Below are 17,601 nucleotides of genomic sequence, written 5' to 3' on the forward strand. Positions count from 1 at the left end.
CTTAAAGAACAAAAACAAAAAAAACACCACCACAAATAGTAATAATGTGTGGAGAAGGCTCTATAGTTTTTTTTTTTTCAGTAGCTCTTTGGTTGCAGACCGATATTTGCTGGGACTTGATAGAAGACAATGAAGTTCTCTAGATGCAATGCAGCAGATTTATTAATAATACATGGATATAATAATACATTTAGGCAGCATGAAAGTAGACCAGGAAGGCAGCAGCCACACCTGTCACAATGGCGCACGCTGTAGGTTATGTTTGGGCCACTTTTTCAGATGCATTAAACACTTTTCTAATTTTAATGACACGTTACACCAATGTTTTGTGCCAAAATAACGTCACCCGCCATTTATAAATTGGCGCCTTTTATAGCCCCTTTAGCCGTGCCTTCTTTTGTAGACACTTTTCTAAACCGTCTAGTGAGGTATAAAATGTGTCAAAAACACATTAAATCTGGAGCCAGGATTCTGACTTGCTTAGTAAATCCCCCTCAATTTTTCTTTTCATGGCCGCTTTGACCTCCATTATAGGTGTGGCACTGTAAAGCAATTACCAAAAAGACATGGCATATACAGTATTTGGCTGATCCACTAGAATTTCCTGGCGGATAGGCCAATTTAGTGCTAGATTTCAGCTACAGCTGTGAGTTAGACCTGGCCTTATCTAAATCGTTATGCAAAAAAGGGGTCCGTGGAGCCTCAGTTGCGAGTCTCAAAACACGGGAATAGCCAGATATCCCTCTCTCCAGAGAAGGAAGCCCATTGCCAAGGGGTGCCTCCTAGTGGGGAGAACACCAAACCACCCTGATACGTAGTCCCTCAGGTCCTCACTCTGTTGCGAGCTTTGGGACCTAAATAGGGAAACACCAGGGTGGCCCCTGTAAGTCAAAGTCTAACTCTGTGGCGAGTATAATGACATAAGACAAGGGTTACCAAGGCAGGCATCCATCCACAGACGGCCGTTTCGGGGTATTTGCCCCTCGTCAGTGTGGAGCAGGATTCTGGCTTTCAGGGGCAATAAAAAAATTGACCAACAAAACACAACAATCACTGAATTCAAGAAGAACAGTAAAAAAAAACCCAATGGGGTACTCATTTAAAAGTCTCCACTAATTGCCCCCTACAAAATTTTAATATTTTATAGGGGGCAATCATTATTCAAATTTTGAGACTCGTAAATGAGTACTCCATTGGTTTTTTCACTGTTCAGTGATTGGTGTGTTTTGTTGGTCAGCTTATCTATATCACGCCAGAGAAGCCCTCTACTGGGTACAGTATATTATGATCTGTATACATTGCTTGGATCACCCACAATGATAACATATTAGCCTTATATTATAGTGATCTCTTCTCCATGTGGATAAAACCTTATGAATAATCCTTACTAGTTCTGTGTGATCTGCAGGTCTGTAATACAGTACTAATGTTATCCTATGTACTATGTGACACCATCTTTTAGAATTACTTTTTTCTATATACCTGTGATCTATATACCTGTGATCATCACGGGTGGATATAATATATACAGAAAAAATATGTGTCCCCTATCTTTGCTTCCCTAGTATTTTTTATCACAATTCTATATTCTCTATGTTAATAGTTATTCTCAGGGAATAATGAGAAGGAAATTCCAGTCATGAATGAATTCCTGGAGCCCTTGGTGGGCCGCTATATCCGTATCAATCCACGCTCCTGGTATGAAGAAGGCAACATATGCATGAGGATGGAAATACTTGGATGTCCATTGCCAGGTTAGTCAGTACCGGGTCAGTCAGTCCTCTATACTGTCTATGTACTATGGGTAATAACTTGCTGTTTTGATAATTATTGACAATATTTTAGATAGGGAGAAAAGCAAAGAGCTTGTAGTATTACTAGTTTTTGGGCAGACTACATTCACAAAGCAAAGTAGGGAATCAGGGTGATGCCGCTTCAGCTAGTAGTTTTAGAACAGGAAGTAAAGGCGGTGCGGTTTCAGTAATGTCTTCTGCAAAGCACAGTGACACCTAGCAGTATTTGCTGTTACCTTTGTTATCAAGGAGCTATACAAAATACTATATAATTTGGAAAGTTTTTTTTTTAGGTAGCAAAGTAAATATATGCAGTACATATGTGGAAAAAAAACACTATCTTGCAGTAAAAGGGGTGCTCTGGAGATTTTTTTTTTTATTTTTCAAATCACCTGGTGTCAGAAAGTTATACAAATTTGTAATTTACTTCTATTGAAAAATATCAGGTCTTCCAGTATGTATCAGCTGCTTTATACCCTGCAGGAAGTGGAGTATTCTTGGAAGCCTGACACAGTTGCCACCTCTGTCCATTACAAGAACTGTATAGAGCTGCAGCAAATCCCCATTGAAAACCTTTCTTGCTTTGGACGGTTCCTGACATGGACAGAGGTGGCATCAAAGAGCACTGTGTCAGACTAGAAAAAAAACACAACTTCCTCCAGGACATACAGCAGCTGATAAGTACTTGAAGACTGGAGATTTTTTTTTATATAGAAGTAATTTACAAATCTGTATAACTTTCGAACAACAGTTTGTTTGTTTCCCTTTGGAATACCCCCCTCAATGTTAATGTCAGAAAAGACAGAAAGTATTATAACAGTGATATTTTTATTGGTTAACCAGTTTTCATTGGTTATAGAATTACAAAAATGTATTTTGTTAACATTGCATAGAATTTTCTGGCTAACACGGTACCACACTATTTCTTGCTGCACATCTTGCAGTTAATAATATTATCCCTATTATATTATGCCTAGACCCCAATAATTATTATTACAGAAGGAACGAGCTGACAACTTCAGACAACCTAGATTTCCGACATCACAATTACAAGGAAATGAGACAGGTACGGACCAGTAGAATATTTCCTTTGTCATGCCATCCTTTATGCCTACCTGGGCTTTATACACGTTGGTGCAGATATATATATATATATATATATATATATATATATATATATATATATATATTATATGTAAATACACTGGTGCAATATACGGTAACAATTTCTTTTTTCGTTCCAGCTGATGAAAGTGGTGAATGAGATGTGTCCCAACATTACTCGGGTGTATAACATTGGTCGCAGTCATGAGGGGCTCAAGCTGTACGCCATGGAGATGTCTGATAACCCCGGGGAGCACGAAGTTGGTTAGGAGAATAAACACACTCTATGTATGTCCTGCACCTTCCCGCCTGTCCCTTCTACATCTGCTCTCACTCTTATCATCTGGTTTGGCTTTGATGGTTTGATTTCACCAGGGGAGACTTGGCAATAGGAGGGCATGAATAAATATCTGATTTTTTAAAAAAAAATTTGGGCGAGTAAAAGGTAATCAGTAAGTTAACTTCCGATATTGTGCAATGTTCACGCACTTTGTTCACCTAACATGAAATTTAAACAATTGCGACTTAACTATATATACATAGTAATCTCTATGGTAGTTTCACTTGTGGATGTCACTTGAAGGCAGCCATACTAAGGGTCCTATTACACGGCCCGATTATAAACTGTAAACAAGCGCCGATTTGCTAGATCAGCACTCGTTTACTGAGCAAATACACAGGCCGACTATTAGGCAGCTAGGGCTGCACAGACATCATTAGCAGCATTTAGTGTATAATAATTAAGTATTAACTTACCTAACCACGTTCCCTGGTGTCCTCTGCCTTCCCCTGTGTCCTCGGAGGCCTTCCCCGGTGTCTGCAGCTCTGCCTTCTGATCCTGTGTCTACACTGACAGGCCAACACTGACTACACTGACAGGCCGCTCAGCCAATAAGGCCTGTTTCGGCCTGATTTAGCCGATTATCGCTCCGTGTAATAGGGCCCTTATTATAGACAGCAACAGCAAGAACATTCAGTCACATAAGTACAAAATGCAAGATGGGGTTAGTAGAGGCATCAAACCCTAGATGCCCAAATATAGACCTTGGACGAGATCCCTAAAGTAATACAGGCCCTCTACCCATCCCACCAAATTCCAAAAGAGAAGGCAGGCAGGGGGGTGCACAAAAATAATAAAGTAAAATTACCTATCCTAGTGCCCTGTAACGCCAATACAGCTCTTACAGCTGAAACATCACATCTCCGGCTGAGTTATTGCCTGCTCAGCCAATCAGTGACTGGGGCAGGACAGTTACTTACTGGCTGAGCTGTCATTCGCTAAACAGGGCTGCGATGTTGCAGCTGGAAGAGCCGGGTACATGACGTACCCAATTTCCTGCCGAAAATGATATTCAATAGCCATGAGCAGGACCTGGGAGTGTTGCTTCGGAGGCATGGGGACGGGTGAGTTTACTTTATATTATTATTATCCTGCACCCCTCTACCTGCCTGCCCTTTTTGACTTTGGTGGGCTTCTCCTTTAGTCAAGTAAATTTATATCCTAGTCCAGATTTCCAATTAAACCAAAGGCAACAAAACCAAGGCCTCACCTCCAGCCCATGTAGTTCAGTCAACCATATGTTTACCATCCTTCCTTATCATTGATAACTTACAAGAAACTGTTGGAAGTAAAGCACCAAGTTCGATAGGTGATACAGCCGTAATAACAGTCCGGTTGCCTTGACTGTTGATCCACAAGCTGACTGATGCTTGCTGTTGTCTACCTCCTTTTTATGGCGCTATACTAAAATAACAGGAAGAGATGGCGCTGGACATTTGCTCTAGTCACACTGCTTGACATGCCTTATGTGTATGAGAAGGTTAAGATTGCGGTCATGGATCAAGTAAGGTGAATTTAATAAAAATAAAAAACAGTTGTCTCTTCTCCCTTGATCTTCTCTTCTGGATGCATTTTTGATGGTCCAAAGGATTGATGGGTAACTTAAGTAATTTGATGGGGGGGGGTTGCTCATTTTCAGTAGCTGTGTCATTGAACTTCGGCCAATGTCAACAGCATCTAAAGAAAATCGGTGTAACGGAAGCCTTAATGTCACTCTGTGTCCGGTGGCAAGACAACATTTTGTTTAAAATACTTAATTCCTAGTTAAGTCGGGAGATAAGCATAGATGGCAATATATATTGGCACTACATATTGAAAATTCCAAAAATAGCAGGAAACATACATGCCTACCATTGAATTTCTAAAGTTGAAGATAGAAGTAGTGATAATAGTTGACAATTAGTTATGAATGAAGGAGTTTTCCAGACTAAACTAATTGATAATGTTCCCTCAGGATGGGTCATCAAAGTCAGACTATAGGGTGTGGACTTTTGAAACCCGCTGATCAGTTGTCTGCCGGAGCTGCGGCACCTACATACTCAGAGAACAGAACCTGTAAGTAGACAGCACCGTACATTGTGTATTGTGAGGCCATACTCCCATTCACCTTACCGTGTGGTGCTGAGCTGCAGTAACCCAGCATGGCCTCTACACAGAGGTTCCCTGTGGATGTGGATGCCGTGGCTAGAGCCAACCATTGATCGGTGGGTTGACAGGTTTTGAATAGCTAATCCTGATGAAGTTTAGCCCAGAAAACAACTTTAACAACATCCACTTTCTTAGGTAGCCAATTCTCCTCTGGATTTAGTTTGTTTTAATGTGATTCCTTATACCTGATCTGTGCTATTACATCCTCTTCTCTTTGCTTCTGTCTGTGTTATAAATCTCTCACTGACGTGTCATGCAACAAATATGATGTATAACTTATACACAGGATAGATGGGAAGCTAGAATACTGCCGGTACATCGATGGCCTATCCGTAGGCTACAGTAGGTCAACCTGGAAAAACGCTTTAACCCTGTCTACAGACTGAATCAGCATTCATCCCCATACAAAAATAATGGAATCACCTCAATTAGGCAAAGTTTACATCGTTTTTTTTTTAGTTCCTTGACAAACATCACACAAATCATAGATATGGCACAAAACAATGTTTTATTGCGAGACATTCTGGAAACATACCTCAAACAAAGGAACGTACATTATTTTAAATAAGGACATATGTTTTTCCAAATTAAGTAAAGGAAAAAAATATGGAATCACTCGATGACAATCTCAATAATTTTTTTGTTGCCTTTTATGGAGCCCGAATTCTTTGGGGCTTGGACTTTTCACACGATAACTGTATTCTCCATCAAGCTGGTTCCTACATTTGTAGGATTTGTAGGATGGAGCCTTTTCATACCTCTTTTTTTTCTTTCTACAATTTCCACTATAAGTTTCCACTTGAGTTGACATCCGCACTATTTTCTGGCCACATAACTTTCCTGAAGAAACACTTTAACACTTATAAGAAGCATTATCATCCTTCATTATTATCACCATCCCCCCCCCCCGGGAGCTTTTTTTCTTTTGTTCAGGTGTAAATATCAGTTTTAATTAGATTTTTCTATAGCTGGTATCCTATAATTCTAAGACCCTCTTTCCACCCATTTGATTTCATTTGTTTTGTTTCTATTTTCATGTCATATTGCTTTGAATTTTCAATCCTGACAATTCAACATTGTCCTGGTTCTATCTATAAGTTTTTCTTTCATAATCTTCCAACTTTCTCTTTACTTGTACCCCATTTGCACATAACTCACTGGGAACAACCAACATCTTTTGCCACCCTCCAGTTTGGATTTCCATCAGAAGGAGTTCTATAATCCTTTCCTTTGTTTCAATTGACAATACTTTTATTGGGACCATGAGTTTTTTTTTATTTGCCAAGGCCACTGCTTGCTAAGATCTGTAAGCGCTTAATCATTACTCCAGAATAACATGCTTTTATTGACTGGGTTTCACAAAGACAAATAACATGGTCATTTCATTTTTTTTTTACATTGAGTGATTCCGTATTTTCCCTGCTATCAATTAAAACAATAATTTACTTTTATATGTTTCTGTTGTTTCATAAAGCCAGAATGCTCAACTATTAAAAGGGTTTTCTGGGGAGCATAAAAAAATATTACGTTTCCCTGCACCCTGGCGCTCCACCTCCTGCCAGCTACTGTAGCTACTCTATCCTGATCATTGGTTGGTGGAGGCAACATCATGTGCTCATTGGTTAGCTCATGGGATGATCACGATAGAACATTGCCCCCTGTCTTGGAAAGCAGAAGTAGAGCACCAAAGGCTTAAAGGACAACTCCCGCGGGACCACCCCCCCCAAAAAAAAAAAAAAAACACAGACACACAGACACCATACTCACCATCCCTCCAGTGACGTTTGCCACTCGATTCGCCCGCTGTCCGCCTCTCCGTCACCGCCGTCCAGCGATGTCTCTCACTTCCCATCTCCAGCACAGGCAGTGTGACACTGCCTGTGCCGGAGGTCCCCGAAGCTCTCCCGGGCAGCCGAGCGTCTCAGACCTGCATTACATAGACTTGAATTGAATTGGCACTGTGTAATGCTTTATCTCCCCTGTGGTGGCGCTGCAGGGAAACTGTCATTGTTAGTTTTCTACCAGAAAACAGCTGATCACTGGTCCCAGTAAATAGGACACGTTATTATAAGCTTATTGTAAAGGGGCTTTTCTAGTAAGTAGAAAGAGCCCCTTTAATTAAATAGAAAAACCCCTTTAATTTTTAATATGGAAAATGATTTACTTAGGCAACAGTTCTGTATTTATCCAGAAAACATATAGTAGGGGCCACTAACTAGAGAGCAAAGCTTTGCCTATTGATCTACTGCTTATTAGTACTGAACCTTCCAGTTGGTTACTGTGTATGACGTGGGCCGGTACACTTTAATATGCCTTTTGTATCTTATGTAATCATGAACCGCTGTTGGGGTGTCTCTTGTTTCCATCTATCCAGGAGAACCAGAATTCCGATACATGGCTGGAGCCCATGGAAATGAGGTCTTAGGACGTGAACTTATTCTCTTGTTGATGCAGTTCCTATGTCAGGAATACTTGGCAGGCAACAAACGTATTACCCACCTTATCACCAATACACGTCTTCATTTCCTTCCATCTATCAACCCAGATGGGTATGAGAAGGCCGCTGAACTGGTGAGTAGTAATATTTAGATCCATGATATTTTAACCCATAGACCCGGCCAATTTAAATTTTTGCGTTTTCGTTTTTTCCTCCTTGTGCGTAAAAGGCCATAGCACTTGCATTTTTTTTTACCTGGAAACCCACATGAGCCCTTATTTTTTGCGCCACTAATTGTACTTTGCAATGACAGGAATTTTTGCATAAAGTACACTGCGAAACCAGAAAAAAATTCAAAGTGTGGTGAAGTTGAAAAACAAAAAAAACAAAAAACGCATTTCTTTTATTTGTTTTTTTTTTTGTTTTTACGCCGTTCGCCCTGGGGTAAAACTGACTTATTATGTATGTTCCTCAAGTCGTTATGATTACAACGATATGTAACATGTATAATTGTTATTGTATCTGATGGCCTGTAAAAAATTTAAACCATTGTTAACAAATATACGTTCTTAAAAATCGCTCCATTCCCAGGCTTATAACGCTTTTATCCTTTGGTCTATGGGGCTGTGTCAGGTGTCATTTTTTTGCGCCATGAAGTGTTCTTTCTATAGGTACCTTGACTGTGCATATACGACTTTTTGATCGCTTTTTATTACAATTTATCTGGATTTGATGCGACCAAAAATGCGCAATTTTGCATTTTGGGATTTTTTGGCGCTTACGGCATTTACTGTGCAAGATCAGGAATGTGATAAATTAATAGTTCGGGCGATTACGCAGGCGGCGATAGCAAACATGTTTGTTTGTTTATTTATTTATTTGTTTATTTTTATTTATAACATGGGAAAAGGGGGGTGATTCTGACTTTTATTAGGGGAGGGGGCTTTTTATTAATAACAACACTTTTATTTTTACTTTTACACTTATACTAGAAGCCCCCCTGGGGTTAGGGTTATTCCCCCTGGGGTTAGGGTTACTCCCCCTGGGGGACTTCTAGTATAAGTGCACTGATCTCTCATTGAGATCTGTGCTGCATAGATTTGCAGCATAGATCGATGAGATAGGCACATCGATTGCTTCCGGCTGCTGCAGCCGGAAGCAGTTGAGTGCCGAGCTGGGATCAGCGCCATTACGGCGCTGACCCCGGACGGCGTAAGATGTGTGGATCGCTCGTCCGGGACAACGTCCCGGAGGAGCGATCCTCCCCACTAGACACCAGGAAAGTGCTTCAGTAAGTAATCGGATGCAGCTGTTAACTTTGACAGCTGCATCTGATTACTTTATTAGCGGGCATGGCGATGGTGCCCGCTAATAACCGCGGTCCCGGGCTACGAGCGGCACCCGGGACCGTGGCAGTGTAGAGCGCGGCCGCCGTGCGGCCCCGCACTGGGCGCGTGGAGGCGGCCCTGGACGTATAGGTATGTCCAGGGTCGCCTAGGGATTAAAGGGGAAATCTAAAGCTGAAAGATCAGCCTTAAAGGGGTATTCTGCTCAAACATAACTTTTGATATGTTGCTGCCCATGGTGAGACTAACAATTCCTTCCATACTTCCATACAAACACAAAAATCTATGTGTGAGTCTTTCTCTCTCTGTCTTCCCCTCCTACCCTTTCCCTTCTGAGACAGCTCATGTAAAGAAGTCCCTTACTGGCTGTATCTGCAACATTGTAGCTTCTTTGTAATGCTAGGAGGGTTATTCTAAGGTCAAGTTGCTAATGAACTCACTGTGATAACCCTCCCAGCATTACAAAGAAGTTAAAATGTTGCAGGTACAGCCAGCCAGGGACTCGTTCACATCATCTTTCTCTGAAGGTAGGGGGGAGGAGGGGGAGACAGAGGGAAAGGCTCACACATAGATTTTTGTGTCTTCAGCAGAAAGCAGCAGCTCAGAACGGGGCAAAGGAGACTGAATAGATAATAACAAGTATGGAATTAATTGTTAGTCTCACCACAGGCAGCAACATATAAAAATAGTATTATTTTAAATAATAAAAAAGTTATGTTTGAGTTAAATACCCCTTTAAGTAGAATTTTTTAGTAGAATCTTCCAATCCTGAAAGCTATTGGCATCCACAGTCAGTAAGGATCTTTTTACACTTTGGGTATACTCCAGTTGGATTTCAATTTCTCTATTTTTCCTGTTTATTTAGCTTTTGTGTTGATACACTATGGGGCTATGTTCACACTACGTAAATCTACGGCCGTAGTTCTCGCCGCAGAACTACAGCCGTAGATTTGTGGGGTGGAACATAGCATTAATTGCTATGGGATCCCGGCCGGAGCGTACACACATCGTGTGCGCTCTGGCCGGTTCCCATACGGCGCCGCAAACAACTGACAGGTCCATTATTTGCGGACGGCTCACACAGTGAAGCGAGTTCACACAGTGAAGCGAGTGGCTCTGGCCGCTTGCTTCACTCTGTACTATGGGAAGCTCTGATGCGGGCGCACGCTGATGCGCCCGCATCAGAGCTCCACGGAGGAAAGATCATCCGGCCGATACTTAAGTACCGGCCATGATGATCCGTGCAGAGACCGGCCGTTCCGTGACCCGGCCGGAGTCACGGAACGGCCGGTCAAATACGTAGTGTGAACATAGCCTTATATAATATGATTAAATACAATTCTTTCCATACATTTAGGGCTCTGAACTGGGAGGCTGGTCTTTAGGCCGTTGGACTGCTGATGGGATTGACATAAATAACAATTTTCCAGACTTGAATTCATTGTTGTGGGAGTCAGAGGATCGTTTTAGAAATATGCGCAGAGTCCCTAACCATCACATCCCAATCCCTGACTGGTATCAGTACCAGAATGCCACAGTGAGTTAACTTGTCTTTATAGAATACCTGTCGTTCCATAACTATTCTTTCCAACTTCTCCATACATAGGTATACTTGTGTATGTGTTTTAATGGGATTGAAATCCAACAATCTTACAATACAACAATAACAAGCTGATATGTTGGGGTCCAGTTACTGGGCCTCCTGTGCTGGCTGGATACACATAAAAGCCATGTAACATATATCTGTAATATGGCTGTATACATGATAACATGTATCGAAATATAATTATGAAATGTTATGACTATATCTTTGACCACTTGTACCTACAGGTTGCGATAGAGACTCGTGCCCTGATTACCTGGATGGAAAAGATCCCATTTGTTTTGGGTGGAAACCTACAAGGAGGAGAGCTGGTGGTGTCCTATCCCTTTGATATGGTGCGCTCGGCATGGAAGACCCAAGAATATACAGGAACCCCAGATGACCATGTGTTTCGCTGGTTGGCATACTCATATGCTTCCACCCATCGGCATATGACAGACTCCAGTCGGAGGCCATGCCACACTGAGGATTTTAACAAGGAGGAGGGCACTGTGAATGGAGGCTCTTGGCATACGGTGGCTGGAAGTACGTTGGTTTTTTTTTTAATTCCAAGCTGTAGACCAAAACCATAGTCTTGTATGGGGATTTTTGGCCCAAGCTTCCTGAGATCTTGCTTCTACTGCATTTTCCCTAAGCCACAACTAACTATGTTCTTACAGTTGTAAGAACACCATGCAAAACCATTTATCCTTAGTGACTTAAAATAAAGGTGATTGATAGTAGAAGGAGATGTGTAGGAGGAAGGTTTCTTCCTGTATCTACTTAGTACTCTCTTCCGCAGCAGGTGTTATCGCGTTCAGTCCTCCTGTCATTGTGGAGGAAGCAGAGATTAATGTAGGGGCATAATTGTAACTTATAATTTCTTATTCAGGTTGAGCTAACCCTAGAGAATTGTGTATTTTATAAGTATAAGGCTATGTAACATCATGTGCAGCATAAGAGGAAGCAATGCTTCCATTGTTCATTTGGACTGACCAGATACGTTACCCAATATATTTTGGATCAATGAACCTAAATAAACTGGATGTTCTGCCGATAGGCTCAGGGTTTTTGTGCCCATTTACAGTCGTAACAATTTTCCAACAAAATTGGCCATAGATTATAAATACGCATGGCATATCCCACTCTACTCTTGGCTGATGCCACCACAAACAAACATAATATCAAAGACTTTTTATGATGACGAGAATCTTTTTTTTTTTTTTTTAAGTACTGTCAAGTTAAAGGTGGTCAAAGATTTCAAAAAACTATTAATTAAAGGGTTTATCCAGGAATAAAGAAACGTGCTAAATTCTATAAACATTATGACTCTTGTCCCCAGTTCAGGTGTGGTTTGCAATTAAGCTCCATTCACTTCAATGGGACTGAGCTGTAAAACCTGCACCCAAACTGGAGACAAGAGTAATGCTGTTTTTAGAAGAAAGTGGCCATGTGTTTCTAATCCTGGAGAACACCTTTAATGATCTAAGTGTAAAATTTGGCATATCCCAGTCATATACAATTACTTAGTATGGTGAAAAAAAACTTTAAATTGGTTATTCCAATATTAAAAATTTGTCCTTGTCCACAGGGTCAGGGATAAGTAGCCAGTCAGTCGGTGTCCAACCAATGAGCGATGACCTGAGTGGCCTGAGATGTTGTCAGTGTCATTTAGTTAAGCCAGCGGCAGTTCTTGTAACTGGTAAGGGTCATAGTGGTTGGACCCCACCAATCAGCTATCCACAGGATAAAAGATAACTTTTCATTTTGGTACATCACCTTTAACTGAACACATTCTGGGGATGTCCTGTGGTGACCTGAGTGGTTTCAGACATAGTGAGTAGAACAGACACAGTGGTAGACAATAATCTCCAGTTTGTTGAATTATCAGTTTCGCAGAATTTCCTTTTAGCAGATGATTATTATTTACGTTCTCCGCTTTCATTTTTATGCTTTTTGGGACATCTCCCAGTTAATGGGTGGTTTTATAGAAAGCAGGGCTGATAGTAAAAGAATTCCAAGCGCTACAATGAGGCATAAACAAAAGCGTAAGACAATGAAACGCTGTACTTTCCTGGACCACCTGGTAAGTCAATGAAATTAGGTGCATTCTTGGATTCAGACGAAGAACTGACAAAATGGAAATTTCTTATTTACATGTAATGGTGGAGTAAATAGCTGTTATTATTACAAACATATGCACTGCTGATTCAACAAAGACGCAACGAAATGCCAACAATTGGACTGTGTTGAATTAAACATCATCTGCAATACATATGTTAACAGAATCTCTGTCACATTGTGAATGGAACTGATACGTTTCTTACATCGTGCTACACTTCTGCCTCACTGTGAACCCTAATATGTGTTCTAGCTTGCTGTCACTTTAACCAGGGGGTACAGCCTGCTGTATAGTTCTGACTTCTGGCTTAGCTCTTAAAGGATAGCACTATCCTAGATTTATGCCTTAGATATGATGAAGGGTTTTACCCAAGATGACAACACCTACCGACTGGATATATAATAGGTGTTTCATCAGAGTGGTGTGATTATTGGGAACACCAACAGCTGTCAATTAATGGGGATCAAGAACTCCCCTATTGAATGTAGCAGTGGTCGAGTAGGGGTACTGCCACTCCATTAAAACACTATAGGATTCCAAAAAGTAGCAAAGTTCAGCACTGGGATATCTTCTGCATTCCTAATGACTTTGAATGGATTGTACGTGCATTGTACATACTCAACCATAACACCATTTCCCATGACCTCCTTCTTAAAGATTGGTGATTGGTCCCATTAAGTTTCCATACACTGTCTACTCTTGTTTGCCGAACCCTCAGCTTGGGTTGAGTATGATAGAACCCAAGATAAGCCGCTGCTTATCTCCAAGGTGTACTCCGGTGATGGAGAACTTTTATATATTGCTACTTTTCTGTAGAGAAGTGGTCTATGACACAGCTGTTCCCCCCGTTTACATGTGTAGAGCCCCGACCAGTGGTTACTCACATGGAGTAGATGCTGTATCGCCGCTACTCCATGAGGAATCATGTCACTGTTTATTAATAACTGTGGCTCGCTTTGTAGCGGGAATATTGTGGGTGCCCTGCTATATGGTGGGGGCATTGTGCCCGGTATGGTTGTGCCAGGCACTCCAATATACTCCACAGCTAATACAGATGCTTCTCCTTTGGATTTACACTGCAGGGTACACTATACCATCTATCATTCCCGCTTCTCTGATAATAATGTATTGGGATGACTATATCTACTGATCATTAATATATACGTTCTCCCGAGCTCATCCTACATCTAGCTGCAATTTATTTCCCTAATTGCCTGGATTTTCCTAGAATTGTCACATTTTATCTCTAATTGCTTTTCATTGCACAGTTTTGTATCTCACTGTTTTTTTTTTTTGTATTTCTATTATTAGGTATTAATGATTTTAGCTACTTGCATACCAACTGCTTTGAGATCTCCATATATTTGGATTGTGACAAGTACCCACATGCAAGCGAACTGCCGGAACAATGGGAAAATAACAGAGAATCCTTAATTGTCTTCATGGAGCAGGTTGTTGTCTGGTCCTAACTGTAACACCTTATGTTTCACAGAATAGTCCTTCTGCTTCTGTGTATTGTGTACGCTACTTTCTATATAATTATGTTTTTTTACTCTGATCCACCATAATATTGAAAACCACTTGCGTTCTATTGCATAACCTCCATTCGTGCCAAAAAAACAGCTCAGACCTATTGAGGCCTGGACTCCACAAGCCTTCTGAAGGTGTCCTATGATACCTGGCACTAGGACATTAGCAGTAGTAATTTTAAGGGGAAATATCAGCAGGTTAGACAAATCTAACCTGCTGATATGTCCCTACTGGACAGGAGACGCCAAGGAGGTAGGAATGTGTCTTACCTTCCTTCTTTGTGCTGTTCGGGTGCAGTAAGTCTCTTGCTCCATGGTCTGGTGAGACTGTTAGATACACTGAGGCACCAGTTAGGAGCACTGCCCGCCCCATAGTGCCGATCCGCCCCCAAGCAGCCTAATCCATTTGTCATCATTAGAAAGGGGCGGACTGTCCGGGGGCGGATCAGTGCTATGGGGGCGGGCAGTGCTCCTAACAGTCCCCCAGTGCTCCTAACAGACTCACCAGATCATGGAGCAAAAGACTAACTGCACTGGAATGGCACCGAGGAGGAAGGTAAGACACATGCCTACCTCCTCAGTGCCTCCTGTGCAGTAGGGACATATCAGCAGGTTAGATTCGTCTAACCTGCTGATAGTTTCCCTTTAAGTCCTATATAGTTGTTCAGTGCACCCTCCATGGATCAGGGTTGTTTTTCCAGCACATCTCACAGATGCTTGATCACATGGAGGCCTTGGAAATTGGGAGGCCTTCTAAGTCACCCCCTTAAACTCTCTTTCATGTTTCTCAAACCATTCCTGAACAAATTTAGCAGTGCAGTCCTGGCATCATACTGCATTAGGCTGTTGCCATTATACAATGCCATTAAAACAGAGGAGTGTTTTTGGTCAGTACAATATTTAGATAGGTGCCAGGACCAAAAACTTCCTATTGCCCAGAGCATTCCTCTGTCTCCCCCGACTTGTCTTCTTCCCACTCCTTGTATCTACTTTTGCCTAGGTATTAAATACACATACTAGTCATCTAAGAAGTGTAAAAGAAAACACGATTCATCATCAGGCCTCCTTCTTCCATTGCTCTTTGTTCCAGCTCTGATTCTTTGATCACCACCGGAAGCACAATGGCCCCCAGAGGTCAACACGGGCACTCTGGCCAGATAGCGGTCACTTGACCTGTTCATAACCAGCAATAACCTTTTCAGTAATTTCTGCTATAGTAGCTCTTTGTGATTCGACTGATTTAGTCTACTCCATCCTCATGCAATAATTAGCCATGGCGTCCATGTTTTTGTGTTTCTTGTTTTTTTAGAGGTACTAAGTACTTCATACCAGGGACACCCCACAAGACCTGCTATTTTGAACCCTCTGTCCCAGTCTTCTAGGCATCATAATTTGGCCCTGATCACAGTTTCCCAGATCTTTACACTTTCGATTTTTTTCTGCATCCAACACATCCAACATTAAGAACCGACTGTTTATTTGCTGCTTAATACATCCCACTCCTTGACATATGTCATTGTCACCAAAACCTATTAACTCCTTAAGGACCAATGACATATCCATCCCCAAGCGTCCCCAAACGTGTACAGAGAGGGGTCACAACGTCTAGGAATGTGTAAACTACTGGAACCCCTACTTTGTGTTATACATAGACAATATTGCAGTCCCTTACAGAATTGGGCATAAGAGTCATTTAAATGAAAGCAATTGTTTCTTCTCTTTTCCTAGGTTCACAGAGGAATTAAAGGAATTGTGCGAGATGTATTTGGACGCGGTATCGGAAATGCCATTATATCTGTGGAAGGCATCAATCATGATATACGCACAGGTCAGTCATTTCTTACTGATTACTGAGTTTGCACCGAGCGACTGGTACACGTTTGCCGGGTGTAATAGGGTATTTACCCTGACAGGTTTATTAGTGCTGAGATCCTCTGATTCTCCATAACATAGCTCACTACTGATGTTGACTGATGTCTCATTGCCGAGGATAATTCTTCCAATATGTTCATCTCCACCTACAAAACTTGTGACCATCTGATCATTCTATGGTGCACTTGGGCAGTATTAGCACCACAATTACTATTTTATATAGTAAAAAATAAAAATAAAATAAAATATATATATATATATATATATATATATATATATATATATATATATCACAACATTGAACAAAAACTTTGCTGTCTTCCACTCCACAATTATATCTTTCTTACTCATGTGGATCTACTCCAGTGTTGGCCCATATACTGTAGGTCAGCTGGAGAGAGTCCCAGGAAAATCACATGGTAGGAGGCACGCCTTGGTCTCTGTGCCATTAATCTCTGTAGCAACCTCCAGTATTTACAGGATATCACTCCCACCTGCATATGCTGCTGGCTGCCCGTACATGGATAATTCTAAATGACTAGAGCTCTAACCGTCTAAGCGCTGCTGCAATTCCAGTGTTCTGCATCCACCCTCATTGCTTATTTTCTCATGTCTATAGACTACTAGTAAGGTAGCGAAATACGTTTGGGTGATCAGTGTGCTAAGTATTATTGCTGATCGGAGAAAGTTAACTTGAAATCCACTTTCTTATATATATTTTAGTTGGGATTAGTGAAGGCTTTTATAATGTTTTTTTTTTTATGCAGGTGTTTAACACTTTTTAAAATTTGTGTAAATTGCTCTTATTCACATATGCAATGAAAGAAAAAAAACAAAAAAAAAAACAAAGATAATACAAGAACCCATGCAAAACACCAGTAAGCCATCAAGCACTTTTAAACTTGCAGCCCTGTGTCAAATTGGCATGGCCTAAAGTGTCTGTGCCCTAACCTTGCACCGCCTCTCCGTCCCTCCTCCCCAGCCTCTTCACCATTAGGAATGGCCCTGGCAGAATTTCTTCTATTCCTCACTTGTCTGAACACTACACAGGTGCCTTAATAACGCAACTCATGTGCAGTGTTCACACAGGTGATGAATAGTAGAAAACCTGCCTGAAGCATTCCTAATGATGAAGAGGGCGGGGAGGAGGGACAGAGAGGCAGTGCAAGCCTAATGAACAAATACTCTAGCCACGCCAATTTGACACAGGGCTGCAAGTTTAAAAGTTGTTTTTTATGACAATAACTGCATCACCTGCCCTACGGACCCCAGGACAGAACTTGGATTAAAAGCAGCTATCCAAAGGTACAAGTGGTTTAGGGGGGTCA

General features: G+C 41.4%; 1 protein-coding gene across 1 annotated transcript in view; it reads left to right on the forward strand.

Moving 5' to 3' along the window:
- The window catches only part of CPXM2 (carboxypeptidase X, M14 family member 2), a 74,426-nt gene that overhangs the window by 49,714 nt on the left and 7,111 nt on the right, over nucleotides 1–17,601 (forward strand). The window contains exons 7-14 of the mRNA XM_069978956.1: nucleotides 1,604–1,754; nucleotides 2,771–2,859; nucleotides 3,038–3,161; nucleotides 7,760–7,956; nucleotides 10,526–10,705; nucleotides 10,999–11,296; nucleotides 14,184–14,323; nucleotides 16,130–16,229. Coding sequence (XP_069835057.1) covers nucleotides 1,604–1,754; nucleotides 2,771–2,859; nucleotides 3,038–3,161; nucleotides 7,760–7,956; nucleotides 10,526–10,705; nucleotides 10,999–11,296; nucleotides 14,184–14,323; nucleotides 16,130–16,229 — 1,279 coding nt within the window. The remainder of the gene's footprint in view (nucleotides 1–1,603; nucleotides 1,755–2,770; nucleotides 2,860–3,037; nucleotides 3,162–7,759; nucleotides 7,957–10,525; nucleotides 10,706–10,998; nucleotides 11,297–14,183; nucleotides 14,324–16,129; nucleotides 16,230–17,601) is intronic.

This window comes from Dendropsophus ebraccatus, chromosome 8 (assembly GCF_027789765.1).
Source record: "Dendropsophus ebraccatus isolate aDenEbr1 chromosome 8, aDenEbr1.pat, whole genome shotgun sequence".
Taxonomy (NCBI): domain Eukaryota; kingdom Metazoa; phylum Chordata; class Amphibia; order Anura; family Hylidae; genus Dendropsophus; species Dendropsophus ebraccatus.